At 39.2% G+C, this 19020-nt stretch overlaps 1 protein-coding gene across 1 annotated transcript in view; it reads left to right on the forward strand.

Annotated features, from left to right (window-relative positions):
• The first annotated feature begins 10875 nt into the window (after window positions 1-10875).
• The window catches only part of Ten-m (teneurin transmembrane protein Ten-m), a 392191-nt gene continuing 384046 nt past the window's right edge, over window positions 10876-19020 (forward strand). Inside the window, exon 1 of the mRNA XM_018503970.1 lies at window positions 10876-10953. Within this exon, the coding sequence (XP_018359472.1) occupies window positions 10938-10953 (16 nt within the window). The 5' untranslated portion in view covers window positions 10876-10937. The remainder of the gene's footprint in view (window positions 10954-19020) is intronic.

Here is a 19020-nt window from a genome sequence, read left to right on the forward strand (position 1 = left end):
CATGGCGTGCAGGATTTATCTGTGACCATGATTCCGGTTTTCTGCAAGTAGACTGAAATTTAAAACACGAAACATAAGCGTTTTAATCAAAATACTTGTATCTATTGTCGGAACTACGCGAAAAAAAGAAAGTAACTGCTGTAATTAAAAAAACTGCGTGTGGTAACTAAATGGTAGATGTAAAATATGAACAGCTAAAATATAGGTATCATATTATAGCTAATGTCTTAGCTGTGATACCTATATTACAGCAGCAACAGCAAACCATTTCTCGCCGTAGTTTTATAAATTTATAGTTACGGGAGCAAATATATTTTAACAAACCAAGATTAGTTACGGTAGGGAATTTTTTTTCTGTGTATAATTATTCATTTCGCTTTAAATAAATAAAATGCTCTTGTTCATTTTTCACTTAAAAAAAAAAAAATGTTTTTGAACCTCAAAAAACAGAAAGAATTCAGTTAATAAAACAATTCTAGTTTTGACGATTATATAATCGCAAGTACCATAATTAAAATGACATCATTTTTAATTTCAGTCCACTGAAAGATTCGTAATTATGGTCGCAGATAAATCATGTACATGACGCACAAAAATCAAGTGGATCTGTTAATTATTCATACTTTTTATTTTAAAAAAAATACCAAATCTCCGTCTACAAACAATAATAAACAAAGAACAAAAATATTTTTAAAAATATTTATCCACTTTTCCAAAAAAAATTTCTAAAAAAAACTTAAAAAAACAGCGCGACAAAGTAGAAAATTAAAGAGTCGGTATCACGCTGTCCTACATTCTAAACACAGTCTAGTCAACACTTGTGTTGCTCTTAAGCTTTCGCGATCTTATTTAGAACCAAATTCAACGACTCGGGATGTTCAGAAACGTCGCGAATCCCAACCGAAGTATTCTACGGGAGTAGAAGGAAGTAAATACGAGACGTTCTATCGACAAAAAAAAAAGAAAAAGTAGCTATTTACGAGTCGCGTCGTGTTCTGTTCATTTCGACATTGGCATGATCAAGGAAACCAGAGTTTTAATTTTCCGCCTCAGCAATTCGCTAGCCGGAGAATCAATGAAAATTAAAGAGTAGGGTAACACCCTAGCTTACCCCGAACGAAAAGGAATTTGTTGTTAGAACGATGAATTGCGGGAGAACGCGTGGAAATGCAAAGGGCATCGACTTTGCTAAACGTCTGCTTATATAAATTATATATATGTAAATTACATTTCTTTTATTGCTAACCGAAATAAAGCAGAGTGCGAAATAGATAGAAAATAAATAGATAGTAGATCGAACGCGGCGAACTGCGCAAGTAAAATTTTATTTCCAAGAGAGAGATGTTCAATCTGCAGTGACCCGCCACACCAGATCTCACTGATATCTTTAGCTTAATAGTTGCTAAAGTCGTTCGTCAAAGTATACACTCGCAGCAATTTTCTTCAGAAAGGTCGCATCGCACCTTGGGGCCAGTAACTCGGGAGATCTTCCAACGCAAGCGAGAAATTTAATCGCGACTCGTTCGTACGATTAAATGTCACCGGTGCCATACACGTGAGACCGAAACGGGGGAGAGAGACAACGGTGTCCCGGGAAATGAAAGGGTGCAAGACGGAGCGGCGGAACGCATCGTACGAGGAACGGAACGAATAAGAGGGAATGAGACAGAGTAAGAGAAGGAGGAGAGGAGATGGTAGTCGAGGACGAAGGGTAGATCAGCAGGGTCCCAGATTTCCCCAGTGATTGTCTCGCAAAGTCTCGCAGAGTCTCGTCAGACCATTCATCGGCGACGTGCCGAGACTTCAAGTCTAGAAGGTTGCAGCCCTCCGCTAAACCGTCGCCAGTCCTTTTTCAACCCCGATGAAAGAGGAGGCAAAAGCTGAATCGCTCGACGTCAACCCGCGTGTGTTTTATCCCGCGAGTCTCTGCCTCCTTCTCTATACCTGTCTCCTCTCACCTTCACCCGCTTCCACGCTTCTCTCCTCGTCGTTCACCCTTTGATGATGAAATTGCCGAACTGGCCGATAACACTGATTGAAAAAAAGGCTCCCACACAAAATCGAATTTCCAGTTACGAGCACCCCATCAGTATAGCGGGGACACCGCGATACCGATTGCTTTGATCGCCATGTATATACTGCAGCCCTCTCCGTTATGAAACCCCTTGTGATCACCCTAAAACTTGCCAGAAATTACAGTTATGAAATGAATCTGATCTGGGCTTCTGATATTTCAATCGCGTAATTATAATTACAGTATACTTTGACGTATAATCTTAATTTAATGATGAAAAATGTCATTGATATCTGAGACGTAACGATTATATTTCATTTTTATCACATGTTATCACCATAAATTACAATCTTCTCAAGTAAGATTCATGAATTTGCATTTCTCTTTCGTCCTCCATTTAATCGCCATGACGTTTCAGAAACTGTTCGCCCTTGGCGGACCAGATCAGGCAATTCGTCTTTGATTAACGAAACCCTCGACGGCCAAAGAAACGATTTACATTTTGGCGAAACGCGGGGAAATTTGCGAAACTGGTCAGCAGACTGCACGGTCGGCGCGTATTAATTAGAGACTCACCCTTAAAGTACCAGCAAGGCACGGCCTTAAAGTACGGCAGCCGTGGTCTGGTGAATTCAGTGCTCGGATTTCACGTAGTCAGACGCGGGTTTAGTGCGCCGTGGGGGTAATTATTCAAGCGGCATCCCTCGTGGCGCGAGAGTCACGCAAGGGTACGACGGCGGAGGGTGTGAGTGAGTCGGCCTGAGGGGGCGCGAGACGATGGCGGGAGGGTTTCTGAGCGCGTCATCCATCACTCCGTAACGTACGCATGTACCCGCGAGTGCCCTGAAATAATTGAGCGAGAGCGGTGGAATCGTTTCTCCTCGGTAATACTAGCGACTGAAATTTTGTTCGTTTCTCGGGCGAGTCGTAACCACCCACGGAAAAGCAGACGGATATAGAAAAATGGAAAGCTTCTACGATATCTCTACTTTGAACATGTTTATGCCATGCGTTTATTCGCCTCAACTATTGCAGCGTTTGAAAATGCATAATTCTCTGACGGTGATGCATGACATGTATACTATTTTCGCGTACGAATTTATATAACATGAGTACATACGTGATAAATGTTCGTATTTTTGATAGAATCGGATTTTCCTATCTCTTCACGGATGATGATCAATTAAGGGGTAATATTTATTATATTATATGCAAACTTACGTCTTCAACGGTATTAATGTTTTTGAAAGAAATTTCACTTGCAGCAAGAATCACAGATACGAAATTGTAAGTGAAGAAGGGGATGTCGCGACCAGCGTAGCCGATGCTTCGTTCGCTTGGTGAAACGTTTCGGCTTCCCTGGTCACGCTTCCCCGGCACGACTTTGATTATTCCAGAGCCGTACGATTAGTATTCTGTAGAAGAGAGAAAAAATGGACAGAAAAAAGAGCGAGGAAAGGTGTTGAGAAAGAGACAGAGAAGGCAAAAGGAACGAAAGCGCGAGAGATTGAGCGTAATAGTGCGGGGGAAGGAAGCGAGGAACAGGAAAAAGCGGGCGCCGAAGCCGTTACGTTCCGGTTCGGCATGCTGGACCGCCATGCGCCCGGTCCGTTCTATAAAGCTGCCTACGAAATTAAGAAGCTGTAAATTTGCGAACCTGAATTAGTATTCCGCCAGACTTCCTCGCGCCGTCTGGAAATCGCTGCGAAGTGGAAGGCGCTAGCGAAACGATATCGAGTTGGGGCGAATACAAAGGGAAAGCATTTGTGTCGGAAAGGCGAGCAAAGAAGAGATGGGGAGAGAGCTACGAAAGTGAGCGTAATCTTCTTTTTGGGCCCTTCCATTCCTACCATCTCCTTTTTCCATTCTCGTCCTGCTTTCACGTACGATACGTGCTTATTTTCGGGGGGTAAGATCGACGAGTTGCGATGAGTAAAAACGAGAGTCACCCCCTAAAGGGATAATCTCGGCGAGAAAAATATCGACGATCAGTCCTGTGCTCGGTGACACATCACTGTACTCCATTGCAACTATTGCAATATACTCTTCGCGATATATGTCTGTGCTTATTTCGAGATCCATTTAACGAACGAAATAACATTAATGATACCGATGTGATAAGATATTGCAAGCGATAAGCTTGTATGATAAAGTGATACGTTATGTAAGATAGAAACGTATATATCATTGCATATCACACACACACTTGTTTAATAATTTTTATATCTTATCCTCTATCTTTTTAATAAGTGGGTTTAATAAATGTTGTTTTTACAAGCATTAAATATTAAAAGGTTTCCTGAACCACACATCGATACCTAATAAAAATTGAGAGATTCCTTTGTCTTGAAGCTGCGACGTTAATATGTTAGACACGCTAACATTTAATTTAATCAGCTCGTTGACACATCGTTACATCATGACAAACGAGCTTTCATTTACCACTGTTCTGGCCGTGATAAAGCGAAAATTCTAACAATAAAGACGTTACATTCCGCGTATCCTATAATAATTGAATATGCGTTGGAGTGAATTAGCGGCGGCGTTGAATTAAATATAAGACGTTGGTAAGCCTTGGGGTTGGAAACGACGGCGATGCAGCTTGCTATTAATGTCACCAGCCCTAACCACGGGTCATGGACACCGTTAGAAGGGTGCATTCTTAATCAGGTGTGCCTTTTGGTACACCCGCGCGCCCTAAACTGAATGAGATAATAAAGCTGCATCCGCAGGAAACCCCTAATAATTTTACGAAATCTGGATCAACTAGTTAACGCGGTAGACCAAATATTAATAATAAAAAGGCAATACGATGCGTTTGATAAAATAACAACACGCCAATCAAAATTTGATAGCGTAATTCTATCTCGTAATAATTATCATAGAACATATATATATATTGCATATATATAACAGTTCTGGTTTGAGGATTCGCGCATACTACGTAATTGTTTATCAGTTAGAATTTCTGTCAGTAGAATATCAATTGGTAAAGATTATATTTAATATTTATTAAATATATTTCTAACAACAATTTTAAAATCAATAATTTTTCTATTTGCAGTCAATTTTATTTTAAAGATAATATGGAAAGTTATTATTCGCAATATTTGTATAATTTTTGACGTAGAAAAATTGATTAATTAAACTTTAAATCAAATTTCTATTCAAATTAACGTAAGAAAAGTGACAAGATACTATTAAGTATCCTTCTAAAAACTAAAAGTGCCTTCTTAGTTTTTAATCACTTACAACTTGCAAGTTCTTTTCTTTCAACTGCTATATTTTCTGTCTTCAACACGTTGCTCTTTGTAATAGTCAGCTTGTGACTTAGACATACAAGTCTGAAAAACCTAACCACTCAGACAAAAGCGTCGTTATTGCAATATGAAATCTTGCGTCCCTGTGCATTAAATCGTAGACGGGATTCCTTAAGAAATCACCCGTCGTTGCGTGAATTGCGAGCGACGGCGATACAAATCGTATATACCGTGACGAATTTACTTTCTCCCATTCGCGCAATCCGACGGGACAACCGCGTCGCCGGCGCGCGAGCGACACAAAGGGTGAGCGATGATGAATTGGATGCAACTCGCATCCCCTTGACGCACCCCCGGAGGGTTCGTGACGCGTCCCGATGTACGCGTCCCGGCCCCATACGACACCTACATACACACGTGACATTTGCCCGTACGCGATTTCGTGGGTGCGCGGCTACTTAACGATTCGCCCGGTTTTTGCACCCGGCAGTGACTCACGTTCTCGCACACATGTGCCACGCAAGCCACACACTAACTTCGGCGACCAAGTCGGCGGATTCTGAAATTAAATTACGAATTACGAGCGCGGGTGTGTACGAGGCGTTCACCGCGATGCGGTTCGGCGGCGGCGGCGGCGGCGACGACTTTCGAAGGGCGGTTTGCGAGACTTTACGACTCGCAGTTATTTCCTCGGTGGCGAGCTCGCGGAGAGAAACGCCGACAACAGGGGAAAGAGGCTTCGAAATGACTCGCTTACGAGACGACCTTTAAACTCACCCTAATTTTTTTCTTTTTCTACGGGCGAGTTTATATCCGGTCTTTCCGCGACAGCGTCATACAATGTAAGGCCACTTCAATAGGAAACTTATGGAAACTGTATATATGAATACTCGATGTTTTATTATCACTTAATTTATATCTTGCCTTATTTTAAAGTCATATTAATTCAATTTGAAGGAAAATATAAGATTAGAATATAATAATTGAATTTGATTTTAATTGCTTCGAAAATGTAGTTAATTCTGGAATATAACGAGGAAATGAAAATTGATAAGGCAGAATGATGATTATTAACATAAACTTCAACTATATCGACATAAAAGTCAATTAAATAGAATATTGATTTACATCTTCAGTACGGTGCATGTCCCAATATCCAACCAAAAATGTTCTTAAGGAAGAGATTCTACGTGAATAAATATTCTTTCGTTTTACTACGTAATTTCGATATTTTTGGTCGAAGAATATTTCTCGTTTACTTGCGGTAATCTTGTAGAGACCGACAATGCGTTCGGCAATGTGTAGCCCTCAACGGCGGGCAACTTTAATGTCCGACACCGTCAGTCGTTAGATTGATGTAGCAGCATCAGTCGAGTATTAACCTGAAATGAGCGTATAATGGCGGTGTCGGGTATTTGATGCCTGTGCTCAGGATGCAACGTATGGCGTCCGCTTGTATGTATTCTAGAATATTGGGCTTACATTATATACGCCGTTCATATAGTTAAAATTAAGCGATATATCGATATGCCGAGGTATCCGAATACGTATCGTATATGTTGCATACGAATACACACAAAGATAATATCAATTCGTGCGAATTATATCTAACGTGAAACATTACATTTAAAACATTGTAGTTCTTTGAATTTAGAACAACGATTAAATCTTTTACAATCTGATCTGAAATAATCATATACTGTATTTTATGTAGCATTAATTGCTAATTATTAATTACTAATTATTATTAATTATTATTGTAGTTATTATTAATTATTGTTTAAAGGCGAATAGAGAAACTGTAAACAGATAAGAGAAAAGTTAAATAAACGGACAATTACTTAAACAATTAATAGAAGCCTTTAATCAAAAGCTTTAGTTATTTGGCTTTAAAGTACAATAATTAACATTCAGAGGTATATTAATATAAACTATAATTTTAAACAAAAAACAAAACCTTTGTCGTTTGGAATTATTCACCGTTATGCGTGGCAACGCTGAATCGGCTTTGTTTTTATTTAAAATTATTATCGAAAACATGTGATGGTATTCACTAGTGTGACACTGACTGTAAGCATATACGGACTATTACTGGATGCTGGAAATGAAAGGTTATCACTACTCTAATATATTGTAATAATATTATTCACGTTTACTCCGTATTTGCAATTTCACACTCTCCTCTTCATTTTATAATTAGTTATAGGGGAAATTCGTTATAGTGGAAAAATAAATCTAGTAGATTCTAATTGTAAATTCCTAAATGTCCAAATGTTTGTCACGCGTGCGTACATAGTGAGAAAGGAATATTAGGCCCTGCGCACAATGGAGGAAATATTAAGAACAGGAATAGATATTAAGATTTCAATCTATCAGAAACTGTGTATTCCGGTGTAACTGATATCTGATAGGTTAAAATCTTAATATCTATTCCTGTTCCTAATATTTCCTCCATTGTCTGCAGGGCCTAAGTTTCTCAAGAATACTGACGACTAAATTTGACCGTACTTACTCAGAATAGTTTTTTGGTACATTCTCGTTTCGAGAAACGGCGCAGACAATTGACATTGTGATAAAGATTCGAAGTGCAAACCGATTTCTCTTTTTCTCCTTCGCGATTCTTCTGTCGGCTCCTCGCAAGAGTGTAAATATCGTACATATAGGATTTAGAGCGCGTGTTTGTGCAGGTCTGTGTGCTAGAAATCGAAGGAAAAGTCTCCATTCTTAAAATTCCCGGTGCCCAGGTCCCCGGTGCGACTCGCGGCGATATTGGAAAAGCTATCGACGCCTTCTCATCTACTCGTATAGCGTACGAACCGGACGAAATATTCGGACGCAATTTCTTTATGATAATTCAATTTATCCTTCGGCCGCACGTCAGCGGCCGCACGAAGTGCATTGGCTTTATCGTAAGGGGCTGTACCGATACATACATGACCCAACATCCCTGACGGTCTCCTAAACCTTTTATTCTGCAAATGGTCAGACCTTATTCGCCCATACTGCTGGGAATAACCGACCCGATAAAGAATCCTATACCCGCCTTCCGTGAATTCATTTCGTGAATACTTCCAGAGCGCGTTGCCTCGAAAACTCATGAAAATTGATTGATCCGTATTATAGTTGCGGCAAAATTTCGCACACGAGATATATCTATATTTCCTTATTGAACTTTAAAATACTCATTCTCAGAAGCAACATTTTTGTGCAACGGTTATAGCATTGCCTGCTAATATTTAAGTTAACATATTCAAAATTTGTATTATTAATTAGTAATTATTTTGTCTTACATTTGCACGTTAATAAATGCTCTTGCAAAAGATGTTTCTCTTTTATAATTAATCGTTATTTCTGTCTCTCATTTTGAAAAATATTTCTTTGAAATAAAATATTTTTCTTGTAAAATTTTTCTTGAAGTTTAAAGATTCTTTTTGGAAACGATATTCTATACATCGTAAATGTATGTCTACCGGCAAAATAAAAACAATCTCCTAACAGTAGTGCTTGCTTCATCGACTGTTACTTCCAAACGGTTGACCCATTCGTCGTGCTTCATACAACCCTATATATATTTCGTTTATAATCCATCTCGTATCAATTTATCTTAAGCGTATCGAATCATATCCGTGAGTGTCTTTCCCTTCTCTTATTTTCCCGTTTTCCTCGGCGCTTCCCCATCTCATCCCGACGTCCTAGCGCGAGCAACATTATCCGATTATTTCCGACCGCCATTTTCCACGGTCCCACAATGCATCCTTCGATTGCGACGAGTCTCGATTGTATTTTCGTAAGTGATATTTGCTGAGAAAACTTTGGCCACTTCACTCTAATTGTTTCTCCCTCCTCGCCATCGCGCGAAAAGCAGAATCCGTCACGGTGAATAAATATCTCCAAATAGACATACTAGACGAATCTACTTCATTTCCAAAGAAGCGTGATATTTTCTTCTACGTTAACATACATTTTTAAACTCTCATTTTCTACTGGTGACCCCGAGTTCTCGAAAGAAATAATAGAATCTAAGAGCATCGTATAACCGTGGACTCTGTTCATGAAGCTTTTAAATCTATTACTGAACGTCAAGTTTTGTCGCGAATTTTGTTTCTTATATTTGCACGTTAATTATCAAAACTTTCTTTCATCTGCCCCGAAATTAAATCATTATCCGACAACGACTATAATTACTTATTAACGTTTCTAAAATTTGACAAAGATGTTGCAATTGTACGATTTTCAAGAGATATATTGTAGGTACTTTACTAGCAAACATTGCCAGGATCTTTGTTAATAGAGTGTATTTACAGTATGATGCGCAATATAGTAACGAATAATTTGGAAAGAGCCAGTCATATCAATCGTGCGATCTACTTGCGTATTTTCCACCACGAGCGCTACAAATCGGCAGTAAAGAGTATAACGCAAAAGGATTATTATCAGACGTATAAATCGGTAATGTAATTAAAGCTGGGTGTTAGGAGGAAATTACAAATGTGTTATGGCTTACATATACGTCGAATAAAACGCTGCCGATATGTACCGTTATTAGAGAACCGGCACCGTTCTGTATCGCAAGTTGCTAATTAGTTCGCCAGATGGACAAACCGTTTGCGGTAAAATTGGCTCAGTTATGTAATAAGTCCTCGTATATTGCACGCTGCTAACGGACTTTGGCGGTTCTACGTAACCACTCCTCTTTCCCGCCATTCATATCTCGATTTCCAATCGTTGAAAAGGGAAGCGATATTCCAGCTTAATCGATAACTGCGTGCAATCTGTATTTTTACTGATACCGTCACACTTTCGCACATTTTTAATTTCAGTTAAAAAAACTGTAAAATTATATTTCCTTTAAGACAATATTAGATTCGACCCATCTTCGAATGTGTAAAAAAAGCATCTCGTTACGATTGATATTTCGTTTAAATCACGTTTTGTTCGCCGTTGCCAAGAAAGGATTGCCTCAGTTATACGTTTTCAGAATGTGCTCGGTAGTATTACGGACGAAGGGAGTTTCCCAGCTTACGTACGAGAGATTGCTGGTTATACGTTGGACGTTAAACCGGCTTGGAAATAGTTTCCGGAACTAATTTACTCGCGAGGGTCAGCGTCGTCGTCGTCGCCGCCGCCGAATATCCTCTTTATTTCACGTTTCGGCTATCGTCCTCGAAATCGCTGCGGTCGCGAAGAGCGAACTTTGAACACGGATATAACACACCCGATCCCTGACTGTGAACCAATATTATCTTTGATCCAACGTCATCAACCATAGTAACGCCTAGATATAGTTCGAATACCGAGAATTCCTATGGTATGCTGGACCGCGCGAGACGTATGATTACCTGCGATCGAATCAGCGTATTACGTGCCGTGTTTATCCTAGTTTTGTGATCGTCGATGAAGCGTCCTCTCTTTATGTACAAATATGTACTCTTACAATCTCCTTTATAAATAAAATTGTTTCAAAATCTTCTCATTTTCTCTATCGTATCTTGTGCATTGAAAATCATACTTATCATTGTTATTTCTTAAGTATATCGAATTTAATCTCCAAATTTAATAAGCATTTTACATTCTAATTCAATTATCCCTTCCAGGTGACGACTTATCCTTGTGTAACCGCGACTCCGGCAAGGAGTGACCATCGAGGTACATGAAAGAAGGACATGAACTACTCGCAAGGTAAGCCAATTTCGTTCGATAATATTACGCTCTAAAATATAACGTAAAAATACATCTCCGGACTCCTCGTCGCGATGGACAATTTTACTTCACGAGAGAGAACCGCGTCACCGATATATCTCCGTATATCTATCGAATTCACCGAAGGTTTGTCCTCGTCCGATTTCCAGTCCGGCCAAGTGAGCGGGCGGCGGTCTGAAACAGTTCGGAAATTCACTCAACTAATCAAATACCGCTAAAACCGCTAAACAAGTTAGGTTAGCAATCTACGTGCTCCGAATGGCAACTTCGAACTGCTGCGGCTGCGAAGCGCGAAAACGCTCGCGACTGCTTCCGCAATCCGCACGCCATCTTCGCCCTCTCATCCACCTACATTCCTTAACGAGGGGAAACGACTCGATGCAGACGTGTACGGATCGCCTAATCGACGGTCCAAGTTCCGCGATTGCAGGTTTTGACTTTGTCGTGTCCATTGTGTCATCGCTTGGTCGGTGCAAAAACAATCGATAGACATGTTAAATTATCCAATTTGCAATTAGAATAAATTGTCACGGTATTTTTAACGCATTAAAAATACAAAAATATCATATCAATATTATATATCAATATTATATGTTTATAAAAAGCATTCCTTTTAAAACAGTAAAAGCAAAGAATGGAAAATAAAACAAAGCGTTTTTAATTGATATTTCTTTTTTAAAAAATTAATTATGTCTGACACGTTATTATAATTTTGAATAATGTTTTTTTCGTATTAGTTTTTAAAGTTAAATCAATAGTGATAAGCTTTCTAATAATTAATATACAAACGTAATGCTATAATTCTATTTATAGAATAATATTAAAATCGCTGCGAGACTTTCTGATTATGAATGCATTTCATACATACGTCGGATCAGATAGTCAATCAGTACATCTCGAGGGTGCAATGACACGTGCTGTCATGCTGTCAAGATGTTTTTCCCCCTCTCGTGACCTAATTGTCCTTATATTTTTGACATCGGACGTTATCTCATCTACCTGTCTAATAGAAAAGCCGCATATGGGATATATACCGTAATATCTAAACACCTTTGTGGTCATTCACATGCAAATGTATGCTGAGTCGGCCATTAGGCTTTCCACGGATGGACAGATCCACGCCAATGTACAACGAACATTGATCCCTCGTTGTATCCTTTGTCCTTACGACGTCTTTTCAGCATTTTCGTCTCGTTTACTATTTTACGGAGGGATACCTTTCCGAATGAAAAAGAGCGTACAAATTAGTCGGATCGTTAGTGAAATCCATATTAACGAGACACCCGATTCTCCCTCAGTGGAAACGCACTCCGGATCCCATGTTAATTCCAATCCCCAGTTCTTCAACAACGCACAAAGAGGAGAGTCGCAGCGACAGCGTTCTGTATTTCTTTTGTTGCGGTAATACTCTCCACTAAACAAGTCCTGAATATTTTAAATATATTTCACAGAACGTACATAAATACCGTCCGAAAGAATATTTCTTTCTCGTCGTGCACGACAAGAAGAGAAAAATATACACGACTGTTGCGAATGAGAAATGAGAATAAATCATTCGCGTGTTTCAACTCCTTGACGATGTTAGGCACAAAGGAACTGATTAGCTTTCGTAATTGAAACATACAAAGGCATAATAAATTAAGATGAAATGATTGAATAGCTTGAAATAAAAATGCAATGTTTGTGTTAACTCTTTGCATTTTTTAAATTTTTTTTCACATTTCAAAGGGTGACGCATGATAATGTGCCTTGGATCGGATTGCTTTAGGTATTGCTGCAACCCCTTGTGTGGGAATGACAATGCGATCGCAACTTCCTTTCAAGGGACGAAAAGGAAATGTAGAAAAGCCGATGCGCACGGCCGTCGAATACAGGGCAGATAATGAATTTAGCCCGTTTTAAAGAGGTTATTGATGGAATCCATTCCCGGTTCTAAACGCATGGTCGATCGAGCGAGAGACCCAGGACCGTTAGACCACCCCCGTGCTTTCTCTTACCCCTAACGTAATTGCGAATCCCTCTTACTCTCTCTCTCTCTCTCTCTCTCTCTCCGTCCTGGTCAAAGACGATTAAATATTTCCGCTCTGCAACATTTTCTCTACCTCGTTCACGCCAAGCCGATATTTATTTAGGCATTTGCCCGAACCGTTCGCCGAACGAATATCTGCCGTAAACCAACGTTAGTGTCAAGAGTTATCGCGTAACATAGTCTCGACGAACAGCGCGTTTGCGCAGCTACCATTTCATCCAATTTGCAACGCTACAGCGTAGAGTGCATCGAATGGGTTGTGTCGTAACGCGCGTCGCGTTTATCGATGTAAATTCACGGAGGAATTGTTCCCGAGCACCAACCAAAGCGAGATTATCTACTTGTTCATTGCGATAAATAACTCGGATAGAAACTATCCGTTCGACGCAGCAGGGCAAAATGGAATAAATATCTTTAATTAACGGTATTTGTGCGCAAAATCGCCTGCGATGAAAGACGCAGTCTCTCAACAGAGTATGAATTGTGCTGAAAAGACTTTATGCAGTATGAACCACTTCATCCGCTATAGCTATCTAAAAAATTGACGCTAATCCACGTCCGTCTCACGAATTAACTCTCTATATATACGGCGTCTCGTGGGAAAAGGCGCGAATTGAGCTGCGAGAAAGAAATGCCGCCAAGAGCCCTCTTCATCCGCCAACCATCCGGCTTATATATTGTAAATACCACGTAATCTGATGACCTCCCGGCGACGGTCCCTTCATTACCAGCGCGGGTGCCATTGTTCCATAGGTATAATTGAATTCCCAAGGCAGCCGCTGCCGCCAGCTAACCCTCATCCTCTCGACATCAGCGATCCGAGAGAACCGCCGATTCCACGTTGGAACTCTACGAGACCCTGATTTACCCCATTCAGTCGGGAATAATGCGATATCTCGTCCCCCCGAAAGCCACATCGAACCTCGACTCGAGAGAGCGGGGGTCATTTCGACAGAGGAGGAGGTTAGTCTAAGCTCGTACACGATTCCGAATGTCCATCCGTTCATCGCCCAGAGTCTTCCGCTCGTCTCCGCGAATGTCGCTTCCACTTTGAGTGCATGAACCAACAATGGATTCTATCGATGCACTCGAGAATGGTCGATAATTCGAAACTGAACGCCAAGCTCCACTATATAGGTTGTATTCTGCGTAATTTCGAACGTGGATTATCAGAGTTGCTCTCTGAACCATATAAATTTAATACGAAACCAACTCGCGATATACGTAAAGTTCGAGCACTGTGCTTGTATATATAAGCTTGCGTAAATAATATAATTTGACATTTGCACGAATGTGTACGAAATAGCTCAAATTCACGATATTTTCTTTAATTCATAAACTTTAAAATCAATTTAGTATACTTTTACTTCAAATATTTTAGAATATCGATTTCTCCGAACTGTAATTAATTGAAAAGAATTTCTATTTTTATCGAATTAGATGGAAATAAATTATTCGTTATTTAATTTTACATCTTCGGTATATGAACTTTTTATTCGGAAAATGCATTAGTATTCTTATAGTTCGTTATATTACATTATAAATTTTCACGGATGACAGCTAGTAATCATTAAGTTCTTAATAGTCTTTTAAGTATCAGAGCGATCGTTTCACCAATGAATTGCCCGATTTACTTACAGTACACTAGAATATTTCTACCGCCATCTCCTTTCTAAATCTGACGGGCAATAATTTTACTCGAGCACCTCCCGTGTCAGAATTCTCACCATAAACCGCAATACATACGTTAAATATGCGTGCATTACAATGCGCAATAAATATTGACTTTAATATATTAAAATTATGTATGTGACTTTTAATGTATCAAAATTATCGCATCAAGCTCAAAGCACAATTTTCCATTGTGCATAAATCTGCACAAATCTCACGTACATAAAAATAATAAATTGGAAAAAGGGATATTCTTTGGAATATTTTACCGCTTAATCAAGATATATTAAACTAAAAATTTTCTATCATTGTGCAGAAAATAATTTTTATACGTAGAAAGGCAAAAATTTTTAGTCTACTCACGACGAAAAATAATCGACTTATATTCGTTTCTGCTAATATAGGTTAACTTTAATCTCGGGTCAACTTTCTCTTTATGTTTTTCTAATTCTTAGAACTAACAAAAGATTAAAAGTAAGTTGAACCGAGATTAACGTAAATTTATATAGAAGGAAACGGACGTTAACCTAATAAAAATTGAAGTGTCGTCCTCAAAGTTACGACAAATTCGATATAATCAACCTCTATAATACACTGGCGGATAATCACATACATCAATTAAACGATCGACTTCATTATCATTTATCAGAGACCGCTGACTGTCAGTTCGAGATGATAATAAAGCATGTAACATGCCTAACTAGGGAAACATGCTGCCAGACATTCGCTAATCGTAAGTGTCAGAAGGTCGTCGTAGCATTCAGAGACCAGGATCACCTATGGTGTCCTGGATGTTACGGACTGTCGCGTCCATCCTTCCAGGAACCCACAGGTGATCATGAATAACAATGCCGATAACGTGTCGACATCGTCGTATGCGTTGTCTGTAATTAATGCTCGTCAGACGCCTGGGCGGAAAACTCCGCTGCATCTCCGTGTTCCAGTATGATCTTGACGTTGCGGTGCCTTACGCCCATTTTACGACACTGACAAGCGTGTCCATGTTCCTCGTACAAACAATTTCCTACGCGACTAATTTCATGATGCGTTCGTCTTGTTTTCTATCTCGTTGAAGAAATGTAACGAAGCAACTCAATTTTAACAAAAATTAAAATATCATACCACGCGCATATGGACAACGTAACTCAGATGTTACATCTGTATAATTCATACACTGAGAGAAATACTTTTTGGTATTTGTAACTATAATTACATATCGCTACAATTATGATTATGATTGCTATGGTATTAGTAATAATAACAACTATATAATAGTTCTAATCAACCAATATATATAGTTGACAACCGAAAATGACTATAATTATAATAACCATAAAAATGGTTGAAATTACCATAAAAAAATGATTCAAATAATTATAATTATACTATAATTATTATAGTCATTTTCGTATAATTATTATTAGATACTAATACTACAATAATCAACTAATTAAATTATATATAATACAATTAAAATGTAATAATTATGAGCTTATTTATATAGAGATAAAATAAAAATGAATAAATATATCACATTATAATATCTATCCATCCTATAGATAAAAAGAGTATAATACTAAAATTTATTAGTAGAACAAATTATATTTTTCTCCAAACAGGATGTAAATTTTCATCAGCAATGATTCCTTCGAAGTCGCGTAAATCGTCTTTGTGCAGGAAATACGCACATTGCAAGCATAAACACGCCGTTCACTGCACGACGCTGCAGGTGCCCTGTCATAGTCATGACTGATGACCGACATTACGATTTGTCAATAACAATTGTCCCGGGCATAACCGCCCCGTGCAAACTGCAACTGATAGCTAACATCGATTGTCCACGTCGACGTAACTGTCTGCCACCCGGAGTGACCCATAACGTATCCGCACCAAAAATCTGCCGCGGACAGCCGGGCGCGAAAACAGATTCGCCCGGCAACGTTGTCGCGGCTGGTACGCGACGTCCACGCGAATACACGCGACCGATCATTTCGCAGCATTGCCAATTTTTTGTGTATTTTTTCTCGGTTCTTTTTTCCTCTTTTTTTTTTGAACAATCGAGGGTCAATCCGCGCGTCAACTCGCCCGCCGTTCAACTGGAAACGAAAGCTATTATTCCGTTGGGAAATAACGGGGCTTTTTGTTCATCGTAAAGTGTCTCCCCGATAGACTGACGTTTAACATAATTAAAAAAATTGTTGTAGTAACGTAGTGGGTTGTTATTCGTTATTGGTGCATGGAATTTTATATATTACATTTTATATTAATTCATTTATAATTTTATTTTATTTTCTTATCATCAAGCAATGAAATAATTTATTTAATCGATATAAACTCATCGTATAAAAATATCCGTTGTCGACGACGTGACAATTATGCAAGCGGATGAACGGTTCATAATGTTGGAGTTACTTCTTGATCGCCTTCTTGGACGCACGCATCTCGAACGCGGAAAATCCCATGAGATTTTTTCCTCAGCCACTCTCGAACGTTCCACTCTCAACGAGTAGAAAGAAGTGGATGTAGGAAATTCAATTTGATCGCCGACACGATTTTCGATTGGCAGACAGCTCGAGAACACGTGTGTGCTGCGAGTGCAACGAAGAAAAGAGAGAGGAAGAGAGGAAAGAAGAAAAGAGAGAGAAAGAGAGAGAATATGAACAGAATCGAGTGTGTAACGAGTCGCATTGTGCAACTGAGGAGATCTTTCTCATCTCTCTCGGTACCTCTCTCTTGCCTTCGTTTTATTTTCCGTCGTGGATTTATTGTTCGTTCGTTCGCAGATATACGCAACCTCGCAAGGCAAGACTGGACGGTTCAGTGTCCCTCTAAACGCTATATAGTTTTCTTTCTGTTTGAGTCGTAGACGCAAAGATCTACACGTGCTCGAACATTTTATGTCCTATCATCAAACATTGAAATAATTTATAAGATATCGAAACTAATAAAAAATATAGATATTTTTTTTAAATGATGTATCTATATAAAATATATATCCTTAGTCATCAACTATAACGGGTCGTTTAGACCCGAAGTGAAAATTTGAGAATGTTGGTACAATCTGCACGATTGGTACTATAATGAGGTTCTAAATTGTAGACTAAAACTTTGAACTTTTCTCTATCCATCGTAAATAAGATGGAGATTTTCTTGTATTCTGTACTTCAGACAAGATACTTTAGAGCTTAGGTGTACCTTGAAAGAGAAGATTGGCTGAATATACCGTACCATTTTTAATTGGTTGCAGCAGCCAATTTTTGGTTGCGTTAGCCTATCTGCAATGTCAGTATAAGATTTCGAATTTGCAGCCAATTAAATAAAAATGCTATATCATATTTTACCATATAATTTGCTGCAGCAGGCAGTCTTTTCTTTCAGTGTAGTTTTCACTGTAGTTAAAAGATACGTGATTAAACTGAATAAAATTTAACAGTTTAATTTAGATTCACGAGTTTGCTTAAAACTAATGTCTGTTATTATATAGTATATCTCTAATAAAAAATATTTATTGACATACATATATGTATAACACACTTATATCTCGAATTCGTTTTGAAATATACATACTCCTTGCTTTAATGCAATCGCAGAAAAAGAAACCGGCTGACTGGTCGGCGAAGAAAAAAATATGTTTCAAGTAGAAGCTGTTGTAGCTTCTAAACGAGCATTTCTTCTTTCCACTGGAGTCCGTTCCGATTCAGACTGCGTGAGTCTTAAATGAACTTGCAATGCAAGAGTCGCGATTCATACGTCGCGTCGCATCGGTCGGAGCGAAACGGACAGACAGCGTAGGAGAGCTGTATCTGGTGGAGGTTAACGTTCACCAGACGCTGAAGAGGCCCCCTCCGAGTACCGGAGGCGTGCTCGAGGGCCTCTATTGAATTAACTCCATTCACCAAATTGCTCTCGCATTATGCTGGATCACGCCTGAGCTAACCTCCTGCACCTCTATAGCGCACAATCCCTCTCTGTCACAAACGGCATCGCCGAGAACGGAGTCGTCGTTGACGACTGAGATTCGCGTTCCGTTCCACAGTAATACGCGTGCCCTTCTCTTTGTGACTCATCAAAGCCACAGTCGGTTATCCTCGTCAGAAGACTTCGCGCTTCACTCAACTTCGCCCGCGTATCTTTTAAACGTCGTTCTCAAGATTCGGTTCAGTCACCATCCCGTTCGTTATCGGCAAGAATATCGAAATATTGGAAAATTTAATTGTATCGAAATATTGAATTTCCAGCGGAGGAGGAGGGGAGGGGAGGAGGACGACTGATTGGTTAAAAGAAGTTACCGATGAGATCGGACAGACAAAGCGCTCTTCGTTTCTTTTGTTGACGAAGTCCAGTTA

Source organism: Trachymyrmex cornetzi, unplaced genomic scaffold (assembly GCF_001594075.2).
Source record: "Trachymyrmex cornetzi isolate Tcor2-1 unplaced genomic scaffold, Tcor1.1 scaffold16, whole genome shotgun sequence".
NCBI classification, from domain to species: Eukaryota; Metazoa; Arthropoda; class Insecta; order Hymenoptera; family Formicidae; genus Trachymyrmex; species Trachymyrmex cornetzi.